Source organism: Suncus etruscus, chromosome 7 (assembly GCF_024139225.1).
Source record: "Suncus etruscus isolate mSunEtr1 chromosome 7, mSunEtr1.pri.cur, whole genome shotgun sequence".
Lineage (NCBI taxonomy): Eukaryota > Metazoa > Chordata > Mammalia > Eulipotyphla > Soricidae > Suncus > Suncus etruscus.
Genome location: NC_064854.1, coordinates 121,815,274 through 121,842,210, shown reverse-complemented (window position 1 = coordinate 121,842,210; position 26,937 = coordinate 121,815,274). Strand labels below are relative to the sequence as shown.

General features: G+C 42.3%; 1 protein-coding gene across 1 annotated transcript in view; it reads left to right on the top strand.

The window, feature by feature from the left end:
• PRKAR2A (protein kinase cAMP-dependent type II regulatory subunit alpha) overlaps positions 1-26,937 on the top strand; it is a 102,814-nt gene that overhangs the window by 56,132 nt on the left and 19,745 nt on the right. The window contains exons 3-6 of the mRNA XM_049777694.1: positions 6,374-6,426; positions 10,099-10,182; positions 14,909-15,015; positions 20,599-20,752. Of these exons, the coding sequence (XP_049633651.1) occupies positions 6,374-6,426; positions 10,099-10,182; positions 14,909-15,015; positions 20,599-20,752 (398 nt within the window). The remainder of the gene's footprint in view (positions 1-6,373; positions 6,427-10,098; positions 10,183-14,908; positions 15,016-20,598; positions 20,753-26,937) is intronic.

Here is a 26,937-nt window from a genome sequence, read left to right as displayed (position 1 = left end):
TACTTCTGGCTCTGCACTTAGGAATCTTTCCTAATGGTACTTAGGAAACCATAAGGGATGCCATGGATTGATCCCAGAAAAGCTGTGTGCAAGGCAAGCTCCCTACAGCTGGAATATCTCTCCAGCCCTGGTTTTGTTTCATTTGGGTGTTTTTTGGGCCACACCTGGTGACACTCAGGGGTTACCCCTGGCTCTGTGCTCCTGTGAAATCGCTCCTGGCAGGCCTGGGGGAACATAGGGAATTGCTGGGAGTCGCTCCTGGCTTGGAGGACTATAGGGGATGCCGGGAATTGAACCCATGTCCTTCCTGGGTCAGCCTTGTGCAAGGCAAATGGCTTACTGCTGTGCTTATCGCTCCAGCCCACTTTTTTTTTTTTTAATGAAACTTAACACCATGATTTACAAGTTGTTCACAGTACATTTTGTTTCAAGTATTCTATGTTCCAAAACCAATCCCACCACCAACATGACCTTCTCTTCAACAATATCCTAGTGCCCCCCCCACCTCCTCCGTTAGCAGGGCAAAGAATATTTACTTCATATTGTTTGTTATAACATATTTCCTAATGGTGGAACATTATCTGAAGATTTACTGAGCTATTTCGGAAACTAGTTGATCCTCCTGTATATTTTTTTTACTCATTGAGCTTAGTGACTTCTCAGCAACTTCCTCATTTTTTTCTGTGTTCCTTCTGGGGCTGTCGGCTCTGTGAAGTTTGGAGGTGTGCAAGGCCACATATCTGGCCACACACTTCGGGAACTTGCAAACAGCTGCTAGTGTCTCTCGGATTAATTATGAAGCTGAGTCTCTTTTCTGGCTGTGGTGGAAGCTGAATGGTGGTGGGTTGACTACGGGGGCCTTTGGGGAGCAGAGAATCAGTCTGCCTCTATCCCACACAGGATCCAGATAACTGGTCTTAAGTGCTGTTCTAGATATTAGAATGGTTTTCTTTCATCTTACGCCTTTCTCCCTCATTTTACTTTAAGGATAGAGGATTTCTTTTGGCATGAAACTTATCAGTTTTATATCAATTACAGCACTGGAGTTTGTGGTTCATACAAATAGACTATTACTGGCTCTCAGGGAAGGAAGTTTTGTCACCAGTCTATGATGTAAATAGCCCTTTCATAGATATTTCTTAATAATATACACGCCGCTGTGCTATCTGTCTGGGCCCAGCAGCAATTTTTTAATTGAAAAGAAGGGGATACAAATATGAAAAAGTATCAGAACTGGAGTTGTCTTTATTTAAAAATATTCTCCTGGGGTCGGAGAGATAGCATGGAGGTAAGATGTTTGCCTTTCATGCAGAAGGTCATCAGTTCAAATCCTGGCATCCCATATGGTCCCCCGTGCCTGCCAGGTGGAATTTCTGAGCCTGGAGCCAGGTAATAACCCCTGAGCACTGCCGGGTGTGACCAAAAACCACACACACACACACACACACACAGAAAAAAATTCTCCTTTGTGACCAGAGCGACAGTGCAATGGCCTTTGCATGTGACTGGCCAAAGGTTCTATCCCAGGCATCTGAACCTCTGCCAGGATGTTATTTTTGAGTACAGAGACAGGAGCAATTTGCTGAGTGCTGCAGAGTCTGGTCAGAAAAAAAAAAAACACAAAATAAAAACAAACAATAAAAAATCCTTCCAGGGCCAGAATGATAGTACAGTGGAAAAGTAGTTTCCAGGTTTAATCCAGAATTCTGTATGATCCCCCAAGCTCTGCTAGGAGTGATTACTGAGTTCAGAGCCAGAAGTAAGCAAGCCCTGAGTACTGTATGTCCCCAAAACCAAAAATAAATTAAAATCTTATCCTTAGGTATTAGCAGAATAAGACAGTGAATTATCTAATAAATTTAATAAATAATATATTCATTAACTTGCTGGACGACATCTAGATATAATTACTGGTTATGCCAGAATGCAGCAAACCAAGTCATTACAGACTAAGGATATTTTATTTTAATTAATCAATGATCTTCAATAGCTGTGTGACACAGGGATGATTTACTGCCAATTTTGTGGAGCACACATGGTAGATTCCCCTCTGAGAATCGACAGAAGGACTCCAGTAGATGGCATGTATAAGGATGCAATAAATGCAAACTTTCATTTTTATTTTATTTATTCTAGTTTTCAGGAATCTTAATTATGTTAGATCTCTTTTTCAGCTCTTGTAACAATTGTCCTTTGTGGGGGGAGGTTTGGTCCACAATTGATGACACTCATGGCTATACGCTCAGAAATTGTTCCTGACTTGGGGGACCATATTGGAAGCCAGGGGATCAAACTGCAGTCCGTCCTTGGTCAGCGTATACAAGGCAAACACCCTACCACTTGTGCCACCGCTCTGCGTCCCCAATTGTCCTTTCTTAAAATGACTGTCCTTTCTTTTGCAATGTCCTTTCTGTCAGACTGCCTTTGTTTATTGCTTTTTTTTTGTTTTGGGTCAGGGGTTATTCCTGGCTTTGCAACTCAGGAATTATTCTTGGTGGACTTGAGAAACCATACAAGTTGTCAGGGGTTGAACCCAGGTTGCTCAGGTGTAAGACAAATGCCCAACCCACTGTACCATCCATCATCACTCTGGTCCCTTCAGGCTGCCTTTTGTAACAGGCTTTGCCTTTAACCATTGTGCTTTTCACCTTCTTCCTTCTCATACCCATTCTTTCTTCTCAGCATATTGTACTCAATTATTAAAGGCAATTTTTGCAACTTATGGCATGTAAGATTGAAGTGAACAAACTTCTTCCTTCCTTCCATTTCTTTTTTGCATGTGGGGGTGGGAGGTGGGGCGTATTGAGCCAAACCCATCTCCCCTCATGGCTTACTCCTTGGCTCTGTCCTCAAGAGACCATATGGGGTGCTGGGATTCAAACCCAGGTCATCTGCATGCAAGGCAAGCATTTGATCTATTGCCTTCTCTCTTCAGTGCCATGGACCTTTCCTTTCCACTTTCTGTGTTCTTAAACTGTCAAGTTCATTCATATTGTTTATTAGATCCGAATCTTATTTGTTAGGCTACAAGAAACAAAATGGTTCTTGATTTTGGATGTCACTTAGGGACTGCTCAGGGCTACTTCTGGTTTATGCCATGGAGGGGATCAAACCCAAAGCTCCTACATGCAAAGCATGAACACCAGTCTACTGAGATATCTACTTGGCCCAAATATAAATGGTTCTTGATCCTACATTCAATCCATTTGTGTGATGGCTAAGAAACCCTATCTATCTACAACAAGGGAAAAGCTGATCATTTCCTCTCAAACTGGTTTCTTGTACACAGTCTACCCACTACAATCCTGTTATTATTGCATCACGTTCAACACCCTCTTTTCATTATGTCTCTGAATTATTGCAAGCAGCCGATCCAGGACCAGAGCAATAATACAGTGGTAGGGCATTTGCCTTGCATGTGGCCAACCTGAGATGGACCTGGGTTCGATTTCCGGCATCCCATATGGTTCCCTGAACCTGCCAGGAACCTTTCTTTTCTTTTTTTTCTTTTCTTTTCTTTTCTTTTCTTTTCTTTTCTTTTCTTTTCTTTTCTTTTCTTTTCTTTTCTTTTCTTTTCTTTTCTTTTCTTTTTTTGGTTTTTGGGCCACACCCAGCGATGCTCAGGGGTTACTCCTGGCTGTCTGCTCAGAAATAGCTCCTGGCAGGCACAGGGGACCATATGGGACACCAGGATTCGAACCAACCACCTTTGGTCCTGGGTCGGCTGCTTGCAAGGCAAACGCCGCTGTGCTATTTCGCCAGGCCCCAGGAGCTCAGAGTTAGGAGTAGCCCCTGAGCGCTGCCCTGTGTGACCCAAAAACAAACAAACAAATCTGTTGCTAGAGAGAGAGCTCAGTAAACTGTCAGAATGTTTTACATCTACAAAGACTGGGTTTTATTCATGTCACTGCATGCTTGGTTCCCTGAGTACCATCAGGAAGTTAGCCCTGAACTGTGAATTGGGAGTAGTCCTTGAGCACCACCTTGTGTTTTCCAAAAACAAACATATAAAATTTTTTTAACTTATCTATTACTACTTTAATATGCAGAGAAATTTTTTTGATTGCTGTCCCTATTCCAACAGTAGTTCTATTTTGTTATTGGAGTAAAACTCACAAGGATTGTTGATCAGAATACTTTTAGTATAGAAGCTGCTTTAATTATTTCATGGAGGGAGATGACTTGGGAAGTCAAGTCAATTCAATTAATGATCTGCATGAACCTCTGAGAACTAACAGGTGTCGCCCTGGAAAGCCCCTAAACACTGCATGGTATGACCCAAGCATATTTAATTTATTTAATTCATATTTTAATATTATTCCCCTCTTTTATTTTGGGAGATTAATGAAAGTTTGCTTTTCTACTTCTTGGGGGGATGGAAGAGGGTTTGGAGTTAACCTTGTGCTGAGGGGCCATACCTTTATGGTACTCAAGTATCATACACTGAATCAGGATTTGAACTAAGATCACTGCTGCAGCCACATATTGGGCAAGTACCTTAACCTTTGTAGTATCTCTGGAGGCCCAGCTTTTCTTTTGTCATGGAAATCCTTTCTACTGGCAGAAATGGCAAATGCATATACTCTTCGCATTAATTTTTCAAGGAAGAGAATGCATCTTCCTCTCCCTTGATCTTGCTATTAACCTACAAAAGCCTCATATTTCATTTGACAGTATTATTCAGATCAGTTCTTAGTTCATTTCTGAATAATCTGTTTCTATAAAGTCATTTATCTGATTAATGCTTTTTAAAACTCTGCAGTAGAATTACAAAGAAAAGTTCTGGGGGCCGGGAAGGTGGTGCTATAGGTAAGGTGTCTGCCTTGCAAGCGCTAGTGCAGGACGGACTGTGGTTCGATCCCCCGGTGTCCCATATGGTTTCCCCAAGCCAGGGGCGATTTCTGAGCGCATAGCCAGGAGTAACCCCTGAGCGTCAAAATGGGTGTGGCCCAAAAACCAAACCAAAACAAAACAAAACAAAAAAAAAACAAAGAAAAGTTCTGCAGAGGGATGGTGAGATAGCACAGTGGTAGGGCATTTGCCTTGCACACAGCCAATTCAGGACAGATGGTGGTTCAAATCCTTGCATCCCATATGGTACCCCAGGCCTGCCAGGAGCAATTTCTGAGCACAGAGCCAGTAATAACCCCTGAGAGCCACTGGGTGAGATCCAAAAACAAACAAACAAACAAGAAAAGTTCTGCAGATAGCTGGCATACATGTTACCCATGAAGAAAGTAAAGTTGGTCTTAGATTTATATCATATTGTACAGAGCTTGAGCTCTGTCCAACTATTTATTTTTAATACATTCTTATTTTAAAATTATGTATATACTTAATGGACTGGAGCAATATTGCAGCAAGTAGGACACTTGCCTTATATGCAGCCAACCCCAGCACCCTATGGTCCCCTGAGCATCAGCAGAAGTGATTCCTGAGTAAAGAGCCAAGAGTAATCCAAAAACAAGAAAAAAATCATATATGTACTTAATTGTTGAACTATTTAGTTTGTTTTTATAATAACTTCATTTGTTTATCTTACTATATGTTGTGTTTGTGGTTTTCTACACCTGTTTTATAGCCGAGCAGAAATAGACCTCTTGAGTGTCTTTGTCACTACACTGTAGGATTTAGTAGATGATGTTTGATAGTCTCCTACTTAACAGAATGCCTGATTTTAGTAGGTATTTACACATCTGTTAATTGAAAACAGGAATGAAAAGAACTCATTACAGGGGCTGAGGACATGATTCAGAGGTCTGGAGCATATGATTTGTGTATGGAAATCTCAGGTTTGATCTCCCACCATATGGTCTCTGAGTGCAGCCTAGCTCCTACCCTTCACACTCACCCTCCCAAAAAGAAAAATATTTAAGAGAGATAAAAAATGAATAAATATCACAACTTAAGAAAGTAGTGAATTTAAGATGGGGCCTGTGAGGAGGCGCTAGAGCTAAGGTGTCTGCCTTGCAAGCGCTAGCCAAGGAACGACCGAGGTTCGATCTCCCAGTATCCCATATGGTCCCCCCAAGCCAGGGGCAATTTCTGAGCGCTTACCCAGGAGTAACCCCTGAGCATCAAATGGGTGTGGCCCGAAAAAAAAAGAAAAGAAAAGAAAATTGTATTCACTTTTTTTTTCTGTAAAAACACACATAAGAGGCTGAAGAAATAGTACAGTGGGTAAGGCATGTGATGCTCCTGGGTTTAATTTCTGACATCCCATATGATCCCGAGTACTAGCAGGAGTAATTACGGAGTGCAGAGCTGGTGGTAACCACCCCTCAGTATTACTGGGTCTAGCCCCAAAACAAAACAGAACAAAAGCACACAGAAGTTCTTACTTAGTTTTCTTTTTACTTTTTTCTCTGCCAAGTCTGTGCTGAGGCCTTTAACCCTGATGAGGAAGAGGAAGATACGGATCCACGGGTAAGAACTCTACAGCAAGGTGTTAGAATTGTTTGTTTCTTGCTCTCTTCCTTATACATTTCAGATCTAATCATACTGGTAATTAAAATAAGTGCAAATTTAAATCTTTAGGATGTATTTTTTAATCTAACCGATTGACAAATATTCAGAAGAATGAAAACAGCATTGTTTGAAGGTTGGGCTAGGGATGTAGCTCAGTGTTAGAACATTTGCCTTTGTATGTGTGAAATCCTGGGTTCAATTTCCAGCACCACAGGGTCCCCCAAGTACTGCTAGAAATGCCCTCTAAGCATCAAGTTAGAAGTAACCCCCAACTACCACTGAGTATGGCCCACAAACCCCACCCAAATTATGTTACAAATGATCAATATAGGGGCCGGAGAGATAGCATGGGGTAAGGCATTTGCCTTGCATGCAGAAGGACAGTGGATCTAATTCCGGCATCCCATATGGTCCCCTGTGCCTTCCAGGAACGTTTTCTGAGCATAGAGCCAGGAGTAACCTTTGAGTGTTGCCGGGTGTGACCAAAAGCCGAAATAACAACAACAACAACTACAAATGATCAATATAAAAAAGCTGTTTGCGGGGCCGGGCGGTGGCGCTAAAGGTAAGGTGTCTGCCTTGCCAGCACTAGCCTAGGACGGACCGAGGTTCGATCCCCCGGTGTCCCATATGGTCCCCCCAAGCCAGGAGCGACTTCTGAGCGCATAGCCAGGAGTAACCCCTGAGCATCAAACGGGTGTGGCCCAAAAACCAAAAAAAAAAAAAAAAAAAAAAAAAAAAAAAAAAAAAAGCTGTTTGCGGGGTCAGAGTGATAGCACAGCGGTAGAATATTTTCCTGACACTAAACTGACCTGGGATGGACCCAGGTTCAATACCCTGCATCCCATATGGTCTCCTCGGAGCCTACCAGGAGCAATTTCTGAGTGTAGAGCCAGGAGTAACCCTGAATGCCACTGGGTGTGGCCCAAAAACCAAAACAAAACAAAAGCTATTTGGAAGGATATATTTAATGTGTTAATAGTGGTTATGATAAAACTATGGTTAATTTGGGTTGCTTTTTCTTTTTCTGCTCCCTCTTGTTTTTTGTTTTTTGTTTTTTTTAAAGTGTCTGGTGGTGCTGGGGATCTAGGAATTACCTTCTGTGGTAATTCTGTGGTGTAATTCTGGGCCTCAAGGTTTGATGCTTGGGTCTAGTGATATGATGATACTCAGGCCTGCTGCTACTGTGTGGCTCATTTGAGGCCAAACCTTGCACTTACTCAGGGACCAGATGATGCCCAGGAACGAACTCAGGTCCTCCTTCACACGAGGCATGTACTTCCCCTCCTCTCCTTTGAGCTATCTCCTCAGTGCTTGATATGCTTTGTAAAGCCTCAGGTTACTAAAATTTGGTACATTTAACAAATTTGTCAGGAGTGCTGGGGAGAGGGAAGTTGGTCACACCTAGCAGTGCACAGGGCTTACTCTTGACTCAGTGCTCAGAGTACTTCTAGAGGAGCTTTGGAAACCATCTGCATTGCCAAGGATTGAACCTAGGTCAGCCATATGCGCATCTTTGCCCTTGTACTATCCCTTTGGCCCCCAAAATTAGTTTTTTTTTTTTTTTTTTTTTTTTTTTTTTTTTTTGGTTTTTGGGTCACACCCGGCAGTGCTCAGGGGTTATTCCTGGCTCCAGGCTCAGAAATTGCTCCTGGCAGGCACGGGAGGACCATATATGGGACGCCGGGATTCGAACCGATGACCTCCTGCATGAGAGGCAAACGCCTTACCTCCATGCTATCTCTCCGGCCCCCAAAATTAGTTTTATATAAACAAATATGAATTACCATTTTTAAAAGCTGATGTTATAAGGAAAACTTTAATCTTGCAAGTATGCTTCAAAATGCGTAGCCTATGGGGTTAGGGAGATCGATAGCCCAAAGATCCTGACTGTATCCCTGGCACTGTATGTATCACCAAGTATATAGCTTGAAAGCCTCTCAGTAGCACTGGAGTGGCCCCTAACCATCCTATTATCATTAGATTGAATCATCCAGCCTATTGCTAAGTTGTTTGAACAGTGTTTTTGTACATTTTTTGAGAGGACCCACCCTCTAAAAATGAGGAGCTTATAAAAGATATCTGAAGTATCTTATATTTTAATAAAGTGCTACCATTGTGTGAATATAATAAGCAAATATTTTTAAACTGTAAATGTGCAGTTATAAGTATTGTTAAATTCTTGACTTTTTATCTTTTTTTTTTTTTTTTGCTTTTTTTTTGGGCCACACCCTATGATGCTCAGGGGTTACTCCTGTCTATGCGCTCAGAAATTGCTCCTGACAGGCATGGGGGACCATATGGGATGCCGGGATTCGAACCACCGTCCTACATGCAAGGCAAACACCTTACCTCCATGCTATCTCTCCAGTCCCTGCTTCTTATTTTTTCATAACCACATTTGATTTTCCAGAAAATCTGATATTTTCAAAACATTCCGTCTTCAACACATTGAGAATTTTACTATCAGCACCTTCATTGCTGTCATCCTGACTCAGTCTACTGCCATCTAGATCTAGGATAATCACCAAAGAATGCATCCTAGCCTCTATTCTTTTTCTTTTTCTTTTCTTTTCTTTTTTTTTGGTTTTTGGGTCACACCCAGCAACGCTCAGGGGTTACTCCTGGCTCTATGCTCAGAAATGGCCCCTGGCAGGCACGGGGGGACCACATGGGATGCCAGGATTCTAACCACCGTCTTTCTGCATGAAAGGCAAACGCCTTACCTCCATGCTATCTCTCTGGCCCCTATTCTTGCCTCTCTCATGAACTGTTTTCCCTCAGAATCTATTGTGAACCTTTCAGAAAATAATCCAGATCTCTTTCCTTCAGTCAGAAATCTCAAATTGTTTCAGGTATTGCTATGAGAAACGTTCCAGTTTCATAACTTAGAACAACTTTCTTAATTTGGACATCACCCCCATCCAACTCCAAATCTTGTCTCCTCTTGATCTCTCCCCTGCTCCTCTGCTTTAGTCACACGTAGTTGTTTTTCAAGTTGCTATTCACCTTCCATAGACCCTTCCTTTCACTTGCTTTTCCCTTTGCTTGAGTTGCTCTTCCCACACATGACTCACTCCCTTGGCCTCTCCTTCCTCAAAGGTTTTACACAAATGTCACCTCTGTGAAGCCTCATCTGGTTATCCTCTCTCACCACATGTAAACACTTTCTCATTCTTTCCCACCTTACTTTTCTCCTCTGCTTTGCCACTATCATTAGTATTTAATATATTTATTGAGTGTGGTAACTAATAGGTGTTCCTGCTTGCCTGTTTACTGCTGTATGCCTAGAGGTAGGACAGCACCTGACACAACCTGATGCCTAATATTTGTTGAATGTACAAATCTGTAACCCTTTCTTTGTGAATGAGACCTTTCTAGGGATAGCTGACTTGCTGTCTATCACAATTGGTCACTCCACGGTTGGACCCGGAAATAGGGATCACCCCTTCACCCCTACTATATTGCCTTTCCACCATCAGGATAGTGGTAGGTATTTGTATAAAATTAAAACTAGAGCAAACATGCTTTTAGTTGTCCCCACATTTTAGATGGAAATATACCAGTTTATAAATAAGGGATGGCTTTAAGGAAAATTAAAAATTTTTCCTGTTCTGTTTATATTGACAGGTGGTTCATCCTAAAACTGATCAACAGAGATGCAGACTTCAGGAAGCTTGCAAAGACATTCTCCTTTTCAAAAATCTTGATGAGGTACGTTTATTTTTTTTTTGCCACCACTCCCCACATCCTTAAGATTTTTTTTATTTTTGGCTTTTGGACCACATCCAATGATGCTCACAGGTTACTCCTGGCTATGCACTCAGAAAGCACTCCTGGCTTGGGGGACCATATGGAATGCCAGGGGACCTAGCCTTAGTCCAGATTAGGTCAGAATGTGCAAGGCAAACATCCTACTGCTTGTGCCACTGCTCCAGCCCCCCTTAATATAGTTTTATCTGGAGCAATAACACAGCAGTTAGGGTATTTGCCTTACACATAGCCAACCCAGGTTCCATTCCCAGCATCCCATATAGTTTCCTGAGCACCATCAAGAATGACTTATCAGGGGACCAGAGAAATAGCACAAAGGTAGGAAGTTTGCCTTTCATGCAGAAGGACAGTGGTTCGAATCCTGGCATCTCATATGGTCCCCTGAGCCTGCCAGGAGCAATTTCTGAGTGTAGAGCCAGGAGTGATTCCTGAGCGCTGCCAGGTGTGACCCAAAAACCAAAAAAAAAAAAAAAAATTCATAAGGGGCCAGAGCAATAGCACAGCATTTGCCTTGCACATGGCTTACCCAGGTTCTATCCTCAACATCACATGTGGTCCCTTGAGCCTGCCAGGAGCAATTTCTGAGTTTAGATCCAGGAGTAAACCCTAAGCGCTGCTGGGTGTGGCCCAAAAACAAAAACAAAGATTTTTTTGGTGGGTCCAAGAATGTCACTCAATAGTAGAATGTATGCTTTGGGTTGTTTTGTTTTTTTGGGCCCGTTTGATGCTCTGGGGTTACTCCCGGCTATGCCCTCAGAACTCACCCCTGGCTTGGGTGGACCATATGGGATTTCAGGGGATCCAACCGCTGGTCCGCTGTCTGTCCTAGGGCCTTACCTCTAGCGCCACCTCTCTGGCCCCTGCTTTGGGGTTTTTTGTTGTTGTTTTTGTGTTTTGTTTTTGGGCCACACCAATGGTGCTCAGATTAGTTCTGGCAATGTATTCAGAGAGTGCTTCTGGCAGGCTCAGGGGACCTTATGAAATTACAGGGATTGAACCCAGTCTGTCCCAGGTTGGCCTCGTGCAAGGCAAACTTCCTACTGCTGAGCTATCACTCTGGCCCAAGAATGTACTCTTTGTATGTATGAGATTCTAATTTTAATCTTGACCACTTCTGGATGCAATCCCCAGCACTGATACAATAATTAATGTAAAAAAGGACTGGAGAAATAGTACAGCACATAAGACCTTGCATGCCTCTAATCTGGGTTCAATCCCTGTCATTCCCAATGGACCCCTGAACACCAACAGGAGTGATTTCTGAGTGTAGAACCAAGAGTAATCTATGAGCACTGCCAGGTATGGTCTGAAAACAAAACAAACGTAAGTGATATCTTTCCTATATTTTATTTAAAAAGTTTTTAGTAGGGGCCGGGTAGGTGGCGCTGGAGGTAAGGTGTTTGCCTTGCAAGCGCTAGCCAAGGAAGGACCGCGGTTCGATCCCCCGGCATCCCATATGGTCCCCCCAAGCCAGGGGCGATTTCTGAGCACATAGCCAGGAGTAACCCCTGAGTGTCAAACGGGTGTGGCCCAAAAACCAAAAAAAAAAAAAAAAAAAAAAAAGTTTTTAGCATCCTAGGTATAGCCACATGAGTCATAAAATTTATATTGACCATCATGAGCTTTATTGATGTCTTGTTTTTGTTTATTGGAAGGATTTGAACCACACCTAATGTATTCGAGTTCTATTACTGACTCTGTTTAGGAGTGATCACTGACAGTGGAAAAGTTAACTGGTATGTTCACTCATTTTTATTGCTGAGTAGTACTCAGTTATGTGAAGATACCAGTTAACTTTTCCATTTTTCTGTTGCTAGTTATCCACTCTACTTTTGATTTTGCCTCTTTTTTTTTTTTTTTTTTGCTTTTTGGGCCACACCCTGTTGTGATGCTCAGGAGTTACTCCTGACTATGCTCCTGGCTCAGGGGACCCTATGGATGCTGGGTATCGAACCAAGGTCCGTCATGGATGTGTTTTACTGCTCCAGCCCCTTGATTTTGCTTTTTAACTCCAGTGGTGCCTTTAGGTATTTTTAGGCCAGGGGTCCTCAAACATTTAAAACAGGGAACCAACTCACTGTCCTAAAGACAGTGGAGGAGGCCAGATATAGTTTTAAAAAAGACTATCGGGTTGGAGCAATAGCACAATGGGTAGGGCATTTACCTTGCATGCAGTCAACCCAGGACCAACTTGGGTTTGATCCCTGGTGTCCCACCCATATGGTCCCCCAGGCCTGCCAGGAGCAATTTCTGAGTACAGGGCCAAAAGTAACCCTGAGCACTGCTGGGTGTGGCCAAAAAAGAAAGAGAGAGCGAGAGAGAATGAATTTAAAAAACTATATACAGGGGCTGAATGATAGCATAATGGTAGGGCATTTGCCTTGCACTAGGATGGATGGTGGTTCGAATCCCGGCATCCCATATGGTCCCCCAAGCCTGCCAGGAATGATTTCCTTTTTTATTTTCTTTTGTTTGTTTGTTTGTTTGTTTTTGTTTTTGTTTGTGGGCCACACCTGGTGATGCTCAGGGGTTACTCCTGGCTATGTGTTCAGAAATTGCTCCTGGCTTGCCAGACCATATGGAATGCCGGGGATTGAACTAATTGGCTAAAAATCTCTACAACAGGGCCCAGAGAGCAGACAGCCAGGAGTAACCCCTGAGCAACGTCGGGTGTGGCCCCAAAAAAAAAAATAGAACTAATATACATAAACTGCTTCTTACTTTTTTGGGGGGGCCATGTAAAAATTTATCTAGGTGTTATGATTTCTAACAACTAAATATTATTTTTGGGGGGTTTTTTATTTGGGGGATGCACACCTGGTGCTCAGGAGTTATTCCTGGTTCTGTACTCAGTAATCACTCCCGGCAGTGTTCTGGAGACCTTATGAAATACTGGGGATCGAACCTGGATGATTGGCTTTGCAAGCCAGATGCCCTCCCTACCCATTATGCTATTGTTGATATGACAATATGACAGTATTCTGTACTAACACAAATCCAGGTGACATCTTTAAGTAGTTGTATGTTATATAAATGTTTGAAAGAATTTTAGCTGTCTTCTAATAGACTCATTTAGCCAATTGATCTCTAAATCTTGTTTTTGTGGGGTGGTATAATACGATACTTTCCTTAAATTTTCTTCTTTAATTATAATAATTCATGATGTAGAGACAATTTATTAAATACTTTTACATATAGACTTAACTAGATAAGTGGTATACCTAAGCAGACAGAAGCAGTTGTTTTTATTGCTCGTAAGATAATTTTTTTGGGGGGACCACACCCGGTGACACTCGGGTTACTTCTGGCTATGCACTCAGAAGTCGCTCCTGGCTTGGGGGACCATATGGGACACCGGGGGATCGAATCGCTTTCCGTCCTAGGCTAGCGCTGGCAAGGCAGACACCTTACCTCTAGCGCCACCGCGCCAGCCCCAATTTTAAAGGCCATTTCCGTCTTTAAATCTCGTAAACTTGGGGGCCAGAGAGATAGCACAGACAACAGGGCATTTGCCTTGCATGCAGCTAACATGGAACTGACCCAGGTTCGATCCCGGCATCCCAAATGGTCCCCTGAGCCTGCCAGGAGGGATTTTTTTTGAGGGGTCACACCCAGCAGCGCTCAGGGGTCACTCCTGGCAGCTCGAGGGACCATATGGGATGCCAGGATTTGAACCACTGTCCTTCTGCTTGCAAGGCAAACACCTTGCCTCCATGATATCTCTGTCCCCGCCAGGATGGATTTCTGAGCTCAGAGCCAGGAGTAACCCTTGAGCGCTGTCAGGTGTCTCCCCTCCTCGCCCAAAAAAAGCTGGTAAACTTGTTTAGTTTTGTGTGGGTTTTTTTTTTTTTTTTTGGTTTTTTTTTTTTTTTGGTTTTTTTTTTTTTTTTTTTTTTTTTTTTTTTGGTTTTTGGGCCACACCCGGCATGCTCAGGGGTTACTCCTGGCTGTCTGCTCAGAAATAGCTCCTGGCAGGCACGGGGGACCATATGGGACACCGGGATTCGAACCAACCACCTTTGGTCCTGGATCAGCTGCTTGCAAGGCAAACGCCGCTGTGCTATCTCTCCAGGCCCAGTTTTGTGTTTTTTCAAGGGACTCCCCAGAGTTTCTTGGAAAACAAGGGGACTCTTTCTAGTGATACTGTACTGCATGGACGTGGAGGCAGCTGGAGCCAATAAGGCTATATTGGACATTTTTCAAGGAGGATTTTAGTGTTGGGATCAAAATCAGCCTCATTTAAACCATTGTCCCAGCCCCAAATTACAATTTTTCAAAGTAATGAGTGCTGCCTCAGAAGACTTAACAGTTGTGCTATGACATAGAAGCTGAATGCTAATAACCTAGCATTTATCCCAGATAGTCCTTGGATTTTGCTTGTGTATAGGAGACTTGTACTATATATTTTAGTGAGTTTGGTTTTTTGGCTATACCCAGTGACGCTCGGTTACTCCTGGCTATGCACTCAGAAATCGATCCTGGCTTGGGGGACCATATGGGACGCCTGGGGACCGAACCTCGGTCCAGTCCGTCCTAAGCTAGCACACACAAGGCTTGCGCCACTGCTCCAGCCCCTGTACTATGTATTTTAAAGTGAGCTAAACATAGCCTTTTTCACCAGCAAATATAAATGCCATCTTTTCTCTTTGTTGTGTGTACCCGACAGGAACAACTTTCTCAAGTCCTTGATGCCATGTTTGAAAGGACCGTCAAAGTTGAAGAGCATGTCATTGACCAAGGAGATGACGGAGATAATTTCTATGTCATAGAACGGTAGGAGATGGGAGTTTTGCAATTAATGTGACCACATTAAATGAGATTTACGATCCAGATCAAGTGTTTCACCCTATATATTGCTCAGATTAGAGAGAACTTATGGCCATTTGAACAAGCTTCCCAAAGCTTGCCTCTTTGACAACAGCCTGTCTTTGTTTTCTCGACAATCCACACCAGCAGTGTTCTGTACTCTGCACTCTGAAATCACTCCTGTTGAACTCAGAGGTCGCTTAGGATACTGGGTATCCAATCTTTGTCAGCCATGTGCAAGGCCTGTGTCCTAACTCAACCCCAACACATTGCATTGCTCTTATATATGTCTCCTTAAAATCTACATTATTTTACATAAGCCAGACAGTTAGTAAAATCATAATGTAACATTCAGAGGGCACTATTATCTTACTCAGTTTTTTCTGAAACTTTTTTAGGTTAAGCCTGTTTAATTAGTTCCCTTTGCTTGTTCAGGATCTTAGGTGGAAAGCATTCTCTCTTTGAATATCTTTTGCAGTTTGGTGATATCTGTGAGAAATTATTAAAATTAGAAGTGATGTTTTATTTGAAGAGTACAGATGACACAATAGCACCTTTTAAAAATGTTTTAGGGGGCCAGAGCTGTGGCACAGCGGTAGGACTTGTGCCTTTCACAGGTTCAATTCCCCAAGCCAGGAGCGATTTTTGAGCACATAGCCAGGAGTAACCCCTGAGTGTACTGGGTGTGGCCCCAAAACAAAACAAAAAAACGTTGTTTTACTTTTGTCTGTTATACTTATCTGCATAGAAATCTGTAAGTTTTACCCAATATTTTTATATTTATCATTACCTGTAGCAACTAGCTTTCCCCTTTCCTCTTTCCTGTACTCCTTCACCAAGATAGGAGTCACCACAGACACCTGTAGTCTGAATAAGAATCTACCTGCATATAATCAGGTGCATGTCCTCAAAGGGAATAATTTGTTACCCATTTGGTTGAGAGGTGTTGTAGTTAACTTGTGTGTGCACTAAAAATGGCTATTAATAAATAAGAAAATTATAATTTAAAAGAAATAACGCTCAGGGGTTACTCCTGGCTATGCGCTCAGAAATTGCTCCTGGCTTGGGGGACTATATGGGACACTGGGGGATCAAACCACAGTCCATCCTAGGTCAGCTATGTGCAAGGCAAACGCCACTGCTCCACCACCGCTCCAGCCCAAGAAAAATACATTTCTGACCTCAAGAAAATGTCTGTTTGGAGGAGCAAATCCTTGAATAGATCATTATTACGTGCTATGTTAGTAACAGTGGGGATAAAAAGATGGTTCTTTATTCAGAAGACCTGTGAGAAAGTTGGCAAAGAGTCTGCTTTGCTACAGCCTGAAATGATTTATGTCTGCTATTCCCAAACTCGGTAGCTCACAATGGGGCTGGAGTGATAGTATAGTGTGTAAGGTATTTGCTTTGCATGTGGCAGGCCTAGGTTCAATCCCCAGTATCCCATATTTATTGTTCCCTCAGCACCATCAGGAGTGATCTCTGAGACAGAAGTAATCTCTGAGCACTGCCAGTGTGACCCTAAAGTGAAGGGGAAAAAAGGGGAAAGAAAGAAAAGCCTTTAACTCCCATAATGAGGCTTTTTAAGGAGCGCAAGACAGACTTGTGAAGGTACTGGGAGGACTACAGACAGCAGGAATGGGTGAAATGGCTTTTGGTTTTTATGGTTGTGAGAAAGTAAGGAATGGGATAAGCTTACTGTGGTGCCTGACTAGCCCTTTTGTCGCCTAATTTCTTGTTAGGAGGAAACACCAAGGTTTTCTCATTAGCTTTGTCAGATATGAAGCAGAAAAGGAAGGAGGACTAAAGTCATGGGCCTTGAAGGTTTTTCTTCCTTTCTTCCCCCCCCATCCCTTTTACCCCTCCCCTCCCTCCTTTACCTTCCTCTTCCCTTTCCCTTTCCGTCCCTTTTTTCCTTTCCTTTCCTTCCCCTCCCCTCCTTTCTTTCTCTGTTTTCCTTTCCCTTCCCTTTTCTTCCTTCCCCTCCCTTTTATTTCCCTCCCATTCCCTTCCTTTTTGTCCCTTCCCCTTCTCCTTCATTTCCCTCCCCTTCTCACCCATCTCCTCCCCTTTTATTCCTTCTCCTCCCTTTCTTTCTATTCCTTTTCCCTCCCCTTTCCTTCCTTGCCATACCTAGTGATCCTTGGAGGCTATTAACCTGCTGCTACCTGGGGATGAGATAGCTCCCAGTGGTGAGGAGGTCCATGGGGTACTAGGACCAAATTCTGGCTTCCCACATAAAAGTATATGTTCCAGCTCTTTGAGCTATCTCACAGACCCAAGACTTGAAAAGTATTAATTAAACATTAAAAATGATCAAGGAATGTGATACAGTGGAGGGATGCCTGGCTTGTATAGGTAAGGTCCTAATTTTGATCCCCAGAACCCCCCAAAAAAGGATTATATTTACAACTGTTAAATTTGCATATGTGTATTTTATATATTGGGTCATAAATAGTTTCATTACCTCAGAATTTTCTCCTGGTAGTCTCTGAGGACCACATGGAATGCCGATATTTGAGCTACCATCCTTCTGCATGCAAGGCAAACGCCTTACCCATGCTATCTCTCTGGCCCCCACATTAACTATTTCTTAAATTTTATTTTCAATAGTTTGCCAAGAGATATAATACTTTACTATATCATTATTTATATTGACTGCATACTATGATTAGATATATATTTGACCTTTCTCCTACTATTAGTGTATTAAATTTTAACATTTTGGGGTCTATATACCTAGCAGTATTCAGGGATAAATGCTGGGTCTGTGCCCAGGGATCACTCTTAGCCAAGCTTCGGGGTGCTATCGGTAATGCAGAGGATCAGACTGGGATCGACCACATGTGTGCAAGTGCCCTACCCGCTGTACTACCTCTTTAGCCCCTGGATTATAAAGTTTACAGTTTGTTTAAAATTTTACCTGGGAAGCATTCTTTTTTTTTCGGGGGGGGGTAGGTTTTGGGTCACACCTGGCAGCGCTCAGGGGTTACTCCTAGCTCTATGTTCAGAAATCGCTCCTGGCCATCTTGGGGGACCATATGGGATGCCGGGATTCGAACCACTGCCCTGCATCTAAGGCAAATACCTTACCGCTGTGCTATCTCTTCGGCCCCATAAGTTTCACCTTATGGGTGAAACTAGCATTCTTACAGCTAATTTTTTTGTTTGTTTGTTTGTTTTTTGGGCCACACCCGGGGGCGCTCAGGGGTTACTCCTGGCTATCTTCTCAGAAATAGCTCCTGGCAGACACGGGGGACTATATGGGATCTCGGGAATTCGAACCAACCACTTTAGGTCCTGGGTCAGCTACTTGCAAAGTAAACGCTGCTGTGCTATCTCTCCGTCCCCTTACAGCTAATTTTTTAGTGTCTTTCATTTTCTCCTTTAGAATACCTAGAAATGCAGTTACCATACCAAAAGATTCTTAAGACCTTTGTGGTATGATATTAATTACCTAGAAGTAATTTTGAGAAGTTTGCTTTGGTGTTTTTGAAAGCGCCTTTTTCTCAAATGAGTGCCATTAATGAGCATTTTTCTTTAGCATTCATTACGAATCAAAACCCAAAAAATTACATTTTAAATCTTTCATTAGTCCTTTATCCTAATATTCAACAGACTAACAAAGAAAATTCACATAATTATTGCAGAATTTTCAGGAAAAGCATTTGACAAAATTCAGCACCTTTTTGCAGACCAGCAACATGATTTAAAGTGTTAGTGTGTGTTCCAGAGAGATAGTATAGCAGGTAAGGCACTTGCTTTGCATGTGGTCGACCCAGGTGGGTCCCCTCCACCACAAGCTTCTCAGAAGTGAGTCCTGAGTACAGAGCCAAAAGTAATCCCTAAGCACTGAGTGTGGCAAAACAAACAAAAAACCCAAAGTGGTAGAGCATTTGCTTAACATATAATGAGGCCATGAGTTTGATCCCTGGTACTATAAGGCCCCCAGCACTACTGGGTATAACTTTGGTGGCCCTTGAGCATCCCAAATAACAAAATACTGGACAGGTTATTAACCTGTCAGGTGAATTCATCATGAGGCATTTACTGCATGATTTCCTGATGTCAGACAAGCACCACTGGGTATGGCCAGCTTAAAGACAAAATGTAACATGTTTCATGGTTTACAAAAATAAACAAAACCTCGGGCCCGGAGAGATAGCACAGCGGCGTTTGCCTTGCAAGCAGCCGATCCAGGACCAAAGATGGTTGGTTCAAATCCCGTGTCCCATATGGTCCCCCGTGCCTGCCAGGAGCTATTTCTGAGCAGACAGCCAGGAGTAACCCCTGCGCATCGCCAGGTGTGACCCAAAAACCAAAAAAAAAAAAAAAAAAATTAAAAATAAACAAAACCTCTTAGCAAGCTCGAAATAGAAAGGCCCTTTTTCCAACATATTAAAGGCATTTATTAAAATACTGTGCAGCTAACATTCTAATTAATGAAAAAATTGAATAATATTTTCCCCTTAAGATGAAGAATTTGACAAGGATATCTGTGTATACTGGTATCTTCACTTGTACTGGAGAGTCTAGCCAATGCAATAAAACAAAGAAAATAAAACAAGAGGAAGGGAGGGAGGAAAGACATACAGATTTGAAAGAGAAGAGAAATGGTAAGTGATAGTATCCTTAAGAAAAACCCAAAATCCCTTGCGTACATGTATCCTGGGTTTAGTCCCTGCCACTGCATGGTCCTCACACCATTGGAGCAACCTCCAAGTACATTGATTCAGCAGAAATCTCTGAGAACAGCTAGATGTGGTCCTAAATTAAAAAAAAAAAAAATGGGGCCGGAGAGATAGGCATGTATTTGCCTTTCATGCAGAGGGACGGTGGTTCGAATCCCAGCATCCTATATGGTCCCCCGAGCCTGCCAGGAGCGATTTCTGAGTGTAGAGCCAGGAGTAACCCCTGAGCACTGCCAGGTGTGAACCAAAAACAAACAAACAAACAAAAATCAAATTCCAATAGTGCTACCAAAAAATAAACCCAACTACTTTAATAAATGAGTTTAGCAAGATTACTCAATATATAGTTAAGATAGAAAAATCTGTTGTAGGGGCCAGAGAAATAGCAGTGATAGGGCATTTGCCTTACACTCAGACAACCCAAGACATGATCAATGGTTTGATTCTCAACATCCCATATGGTCCCCCGAGTCTTCCAGGAGCGATTTCTGAGTACAGAGCCAGGAGTAACCCCTAAGCGCCGCTGGGTGTGACCCAAAAACAAACAAAAAAGAAAAATAATCTGTTGTAGAGGCTGGAACAATAGCACAGCAGGTATGATGCATGCAGCCTACCAAGGTTCAATCCTTGGCATTCCATATGGTTCCCGGAGCCTGCCAGGAGTAACCCTGAATGCTTCCACGTATGCACCCCCAAATAAAGGGGAAATTTTTTGTTGTATTTTTATAAACTTGCAAAAAACCTGTTGGAAAGCTTTCTATAACAACTTTTTTAATATACGTATGTATCTTCTACCCTGCCAGGTCTTAAATTTATTATTAGAAGTAATAAATGGAATTGTTTCTTTTTATACTTCCAGGGGAACCTATGACATTTTAGTAACAAGAGATAATCAGACCCGCTCTGTTGGTCAGTATGATAACCGCGGCAGTTTTGGAGAACTAGCTCTGATGTACAACACACCAAGAGCTGCTACCATTGTCGCCACTTCAGAAGGTGCCCTGTGGGGACTGGTGAGTTAGAGACTTGGCTCTTTTTTTCATGACACAATATTAATTCCCTTATTTTTGAGGCTAGTTCTTGTGCTGTTTCTTCACATTGTAAGTTATAGTTACCCAAAAGACATTGTAGACTTTCTTGTGCTTTTCTATTTCTCTAAATGATTTCTCAGAACTTTTACTCCAAATTATAAAGGAAAGTTTGCAAACTTGTCGGCTTTTGTTACATTTTCTGTTTATTAGATATGTGGAAAGATAGGGGATAACTGGAGACAGCCTTGATAAGCAAATGCCATTGAAAGCTATGCTATGCTAAATGTGTTTTCCATATCTGCGTATCCTAGAACTATTCTTTGTGTTCAGCCATCCACTTAATCATGGCCCATTCCAAAACTCAGTAAATTTAAATGATTACAAACACTGATGGTAATATCCTGGAAAAGATTTGCTACAATGTCTTCAGCATCAAACCTTAAAAGTACACTTTCTTGGGGCCAGGCGGTGGCGCTAGAGATAAGGTGTCTGCCTTGCCAGTGCTAGCCTACGACTGACCCTGACCGTGGTTCAATCCCCCGGTATCCCATATGGTCCCCCAAGCCAGGAGTGACTTCTGAGTGCATAGCCAGGAGTAAACCCTGAGCGTCACCGGGGATGGCCCAAAAAACAAAAAACAACAACAAAAAAAAGTACACTTTCTTCTTTCTTAAAATAATCATCATCTTGTACAGATTTCAAATTTCAAATGTTGCCATTTGTTGTAATTTTATTCCATCTATAATACTATTATAATTAAATGTGTACCATAGATATCAACAAGATTCCCTCAAATTATATTGCATTTTAGGAGTCAGGGATATTGTTTTATGGTAAAGCATATGCCTTGCAAGCAGGAGACCTGAGTTTGGTCCTTGGGAACACACAAATTAATTGAAAATAAAGAATAAATTACATTTTAAATGTAAACCAGTGTGTACTGACTTAAAATTTATGAATCACTCTGAGATGGGGATAAGCTAATAAGTTGATGGTTGGTAAAAACTAGATCTTTGGTGGCAAAAATGAGAGATACAGTGATTTAAGAATGGTTACAGGAGGGCCGAAGAGATAGCATGGAGGTAGGGCATTCGCCTTGCATGCAGAAGGACGGTGGTTCGAATCCCGGCATCCCATATGGTCCCCCGAGTCTGCCAGGAGCTATTTCTGAGTGTAGAGCCAGGAGTAACCCCTGAGTGCTGCCGGGTGTGACCCCAAAACAAAAACAAAACAAAACAATGGTTACAGGGCTTGAGCATTAGTACAGTGGGTAGGGTGTTTGCCTTGCATGCATTGACTCAGCTTCAACCTTGAGCATTCCATATATGGTCCCCTAAGCACTGCCAATAGTGATCTTGAGTGCAGAGCTAGAAGTAAGCCCTGAACACCGCCAAGTGTGGCCCCAAAACCAAAAATAAATATGTCACATCTAGTACCAGGTATGTAGCTCTATTGATAGAGCATTTTAAATTGTGTGAATCTTGGGTTCAAGGCCTGCCACCACGAGGCCCATGATCACTCAGGGAATGGCCATGACCCCTATAATTTTACCACTCATAGCCCCTGCAACAGTAACAAGCAAAGTGGGCCAAAGAGATAGTACAGCTGGAAGGGTACTGTCCTTCTATGTGGTCAGCCTGGGTTCAATTCATAGCATCTCATAATGGTTCCTGGACCATTGCTCCGAGTAATTCCTGAGTGTGGCCTCAAGTAATTCCTTAGCATCATCATATGTTGCTCCCCCCACCAAAAAAAAAGCTCATTTCCTTGGTTTTCCAGTGGTTGAAAAACTCAAGGATAGATCAGCAAACATTTACGGGAGAATAAACTCAATTTTAAATTAATGCTGAGCTAGGAATATAACACATATATAATATATATAGTGTATAAAATGTGCTTTACATGCGTGAGGCTCTGGGTTTGATCCCTGACATCTCTCCTTGCCCCCATATTAAAAAAAATAATAGGGCCCGGAGAGATAGCACAGTGGCGTTTGCCTTGCAAGCAGCCGATCCAGGACCAAGGGTGGTTGGTTCGAATCCCGGTGTCCCATGTGGTCCCCCGTGCCTGCCAGGAGCTATTTCTGAGAAGACAGCCAGGAGTAACCCCTGAGCACTGCCGGGTGTGACCCAAAAACCAAAAAAAAATAATAATAATAATAATGCCGCTCTATTCTCGCTAAGTAGAAAGGAAAAACTAAACCTACCTCCACAGTGTCACTTGCAAGAAGTTGCTTCCTTATCCACAGCAAAAGACAAATTAAAGTGATGTTACTAGTTGGCATTCACTTTCTCTCCTATGGTGATATCAGTGGAGTCCAGAGGGAAGTGGAACATAACACGTTTGTGCACATGATGTCTAAACAGTGATTATCTGCAGAAAAAAAGTACATCTTAGAGAGTTTTGTAGCTTAATATAAAAAAAAAAAATCCTGGGGCCAGAGAGATAGCATGGAGGTAAGGCGTGTGCCTTACATGCAGAAGGTCAGTGGTTTGAATCCCAGCATCTCATATAGTTCCCTGAGCCTGCCAGGAGCGATTTCTGATTCTGAGCATAGAGCCAGGAGTAACCCCTGAGCGCTGCTGGGTGTGACCCAAAAACCAAAAAAAAAAAAAAAAAAAAAAAGTTCTGTATAATATAGAAAAATATCCCTTGTTATGTCAAGAATGAGAGCATTCAAAAATTGAGAAAAGGGGCCGGAGTGGTGGTGCAAGCGGTAGGGCATCTGCCTTGCTCACACTAACCTCGGTCGGATCGCTGTTCGATCCCCCGGTGTCCCATATGGTCCCCCAAGCCAGGAGCGATTTCTGAGCGCATAGTCAGGAGCAGCCCCTGAGTGTCACTGGGTGTGGCCCAAAACCAACAACAAAACAATTTTTTTTTTTTTTTGAGAAAACAACAAATTCCAGCACCAAGATGTCACGGTTTCTGGAATTAGCTGACAGGATTTCCTTTTATTTCTTTTTTTTCTTTTTTTGTTTGTTTCTTTTTGAGTCACACCCAATAGTGCTCAGGTGTTACTCCTGGCTGTTGGTTCAGGAATTACTCCTGACAGGCACAGGGAACCGACTATATGCGATGCAGATCATTGAACCTAGGTTGGCCACATGCAAGGCAAATGCCCTACCCTCTATACTGTCTCTCAGCCCCACTATGTTAAATTCCTAGCTCAGCATTTTTTCTTTTTTTTTCTTTCTTTCTTTTTTTTTTTGTTTTTTTGGGTCACACCCAGCAGCACTTAGGGGTTCTTCCTGGCTCTATACTCAGCAATCGCCCCTGGCAGGCATGGGGGACCATATGGGATGCCGGGATCAAACCTTCTATATGAAAGGCAAACACCTTACCTCTATGCTATCTCTCCGGCCCCATTTTTTTGTTTCTTACTGTTGAAGTTACTGGGGTTCTCACACTTGATTGTGGTACTTATGGAGGAGTTGCACAATTGGTTATAATGCTTGCACTTTTTTTTTTCTTTTTTCTTCTTTAAGAGGAGAAGGGAGGGCCCGGAGAGATAGCACAGTGGTGTTTGCCTTGCAAGCAGCCAATCCAGGACCTAAGGTGGTTGGTTCAAATCCCGGTGTCCCATATGGTCCCCCGTGCCTGCCAGGAGCTATTTCTGAGCAGACAGCCAGGAATAACCCCTGAGCATCACCGGGTGTGGCCCAAAAACCAAAAAAAAAAAAAAAAAAGGGGGAGAGGAGAGGAGAAGGGAGAGCAATGCTTGCACTTTTAATTGTGGTGTTTGTCAGTTGTCTCACACATGTCTGTGATTCTTCTGTGCATTTTGGTTTGCACCTGGCCCCTTGGTGCAGTGCTTAAATACTTTGGGCTCCACTCTATTCAGGGGTTGTATACTTTTGTTATTATTGTGGCACTGGGAATCACAAATGGCTCTGCTGCTCTATTTTAATTCTTGACCTCTTACAGCCTCTAGGTGTAAAGAGATATTCTTCCTGACATAACAGGTCCTGACAAGAATTTCAAAGCATTATAATCTATGCCTCAGCAAACAATTACACGCTTGAAACAAGTAGAAAAAATAAAATAAAATCTTAATGGAGAAAGAAGACAGAAAGCAGAGCCAAATGTAAATTGTAGAACCGGAAAACAATAACCAGAATAACTCTAAATAGGCTTAACAGTAGAAATCACATGAAAGGAAGGAATCAGTTCAGTAGCCTTGAAGGTAGAATGTAAGATCAGGGCCCGGAGAGATAGCACAGCGGTGTTTGCCTTGCAAGCAGCCGATCCAGGACCAAAGGTGGTTGGTTCCAATCCCAGTGTCCCATATGGTCCCCTGTGCCTGCCAGGAGCTATTTCTGAGCAGACAGCCAGGAGTAACTCCTGAGCACCGCTGGGTGTGGCCCAAAAACCAAAAAAAAGAAAAAAGAAAAGTAAGATCAGTTTCCTAGTTATCCAGTCTGAACATGAGAAGGAAAATAAACAGAAATGCATTGAACAGAGAATGTGGGATAACAAAAGAGCCAGTATTTGTATTATTGGAGTCTCAGGGAAGAGGAACTGTAAAAGATTATATAAATAAATAACTGGAAATTATTCAAGCTACAGATTCAGGAAGTTCTACAAAATAAATAAGCCAAGACACATAGTAAGATTCAAGAAACTCTACAAAATATTTAAGCCAAGATACATAATAATCAAACCTTGGAAATCTAAGAAAGAAAGAAATTGAGGTCCAGAGAGAGAGTATAGCAGGTAAGGAGCTTGCCTTGCACCTGGCCATCCTAGATTTGATCCCCAGAATCCATATGGTTCCCCTGAACACTGTCAGGAGTGATTCTTGAATCCAGAGCCAGGAGTAACCCTTAACACTACTGGGCATAACTTAATAAAAACCAAAGAAAATAAAAGTAAAAGAAAATTGAGAGAAACAATGCATTATGTATAAGAGAAACTATTTGAATGACATCAGTTCCCTACTCACAGAAGCCAGAAAGTGGGAAAGCATTTTTTCAGGTGTTGAAAGGAAAGAAATTTCAAGTTCAAAACTATCATTAGTATGTCTTCAGGAATGAAGACATTTTCAAGTAGAACTAAGAGACTTTGTCTCTCATCAATAGGCCTTCCTTAAAAGAATGACTAAATGAAGTTTCTTCAAACAGAAAGTGATAAAGAAATTTGGAACATCAAAAATGAAGAACAAAAGAAAGAATAAATGTATGGGTAAATATAAAAGAGTGTCTTCTTTTTCAGTTGTTTAAATTGTTAGAAGCATTAAACAGTGTATATTATTGATATCTATGAAAGAATACTTAGATAATTATACTCAAAGAGGTGATACAGAAGAACCTAAATGGAGTAAAAATACTTGGACTCAAACTAGTAAGATGTTCATATCAGGAGACTGTTATATATATTTTGCACATATTCTATAATAACCATTAAAATACAGTGAACAGACTACAGCACAATTTAGGACAGAGTATAAAATGCAGCGCGAAGAGCACTCTAAATCAAAATGAAATTCTAGGAAGGCTTCAAGTAACCAGAAAGAAGGAAAGATAGTTAATAAGTACATAAGCCAGGGAACAACAGAAACCACAGTGGAAGGTATGCTTAAGCTCTGCTGTAGGAAGAGTTACCATAGTATTGATGATAAAATATACCAGTTAGCAAGAAGGGTATTTGCTATGCTTGTTACCAACCCAGGTCCCAGTCACTGCCATGAGTGATTCCTGAGTACAGAGCCAGTGTCACCCCTGAACATCGCCAGGTGTGGCTCAAAAATCCCTAAATCAGTGTATCAATTAGAGAAACGAGCAGAATTATTTTTTTTTTGGTTTTTTTTTTTTGGTTTTTTTTTTTTGTGGTTTTTTTTTTTTTTTTTGGGTCACACCCGGCAGTGCTCAGGGGCCACTTCTGGCTCCATGCTCAGAAATTGCTCCCGGCAGGCACGGGGGACCATATGGGACGCCGGGATTCGAACCGATGACCTCCTGCATGAAAGGCAAACGCCTTACCTCCATGCTATCTCTCCGGCCCTTTTTTTTTGGTTTTTGGGTCACACCTGGCAGTGCTCAGGAGTTACTCCTGGCTCTACACTCAGAAATCACTCCTGGGGACCGGAGAGATAGCATGGAGGTAAGGCATTAGCCTTGCATGCAGGACAATGCTTCGAATTCCAGCATCCCATATGGTCTCCTGTG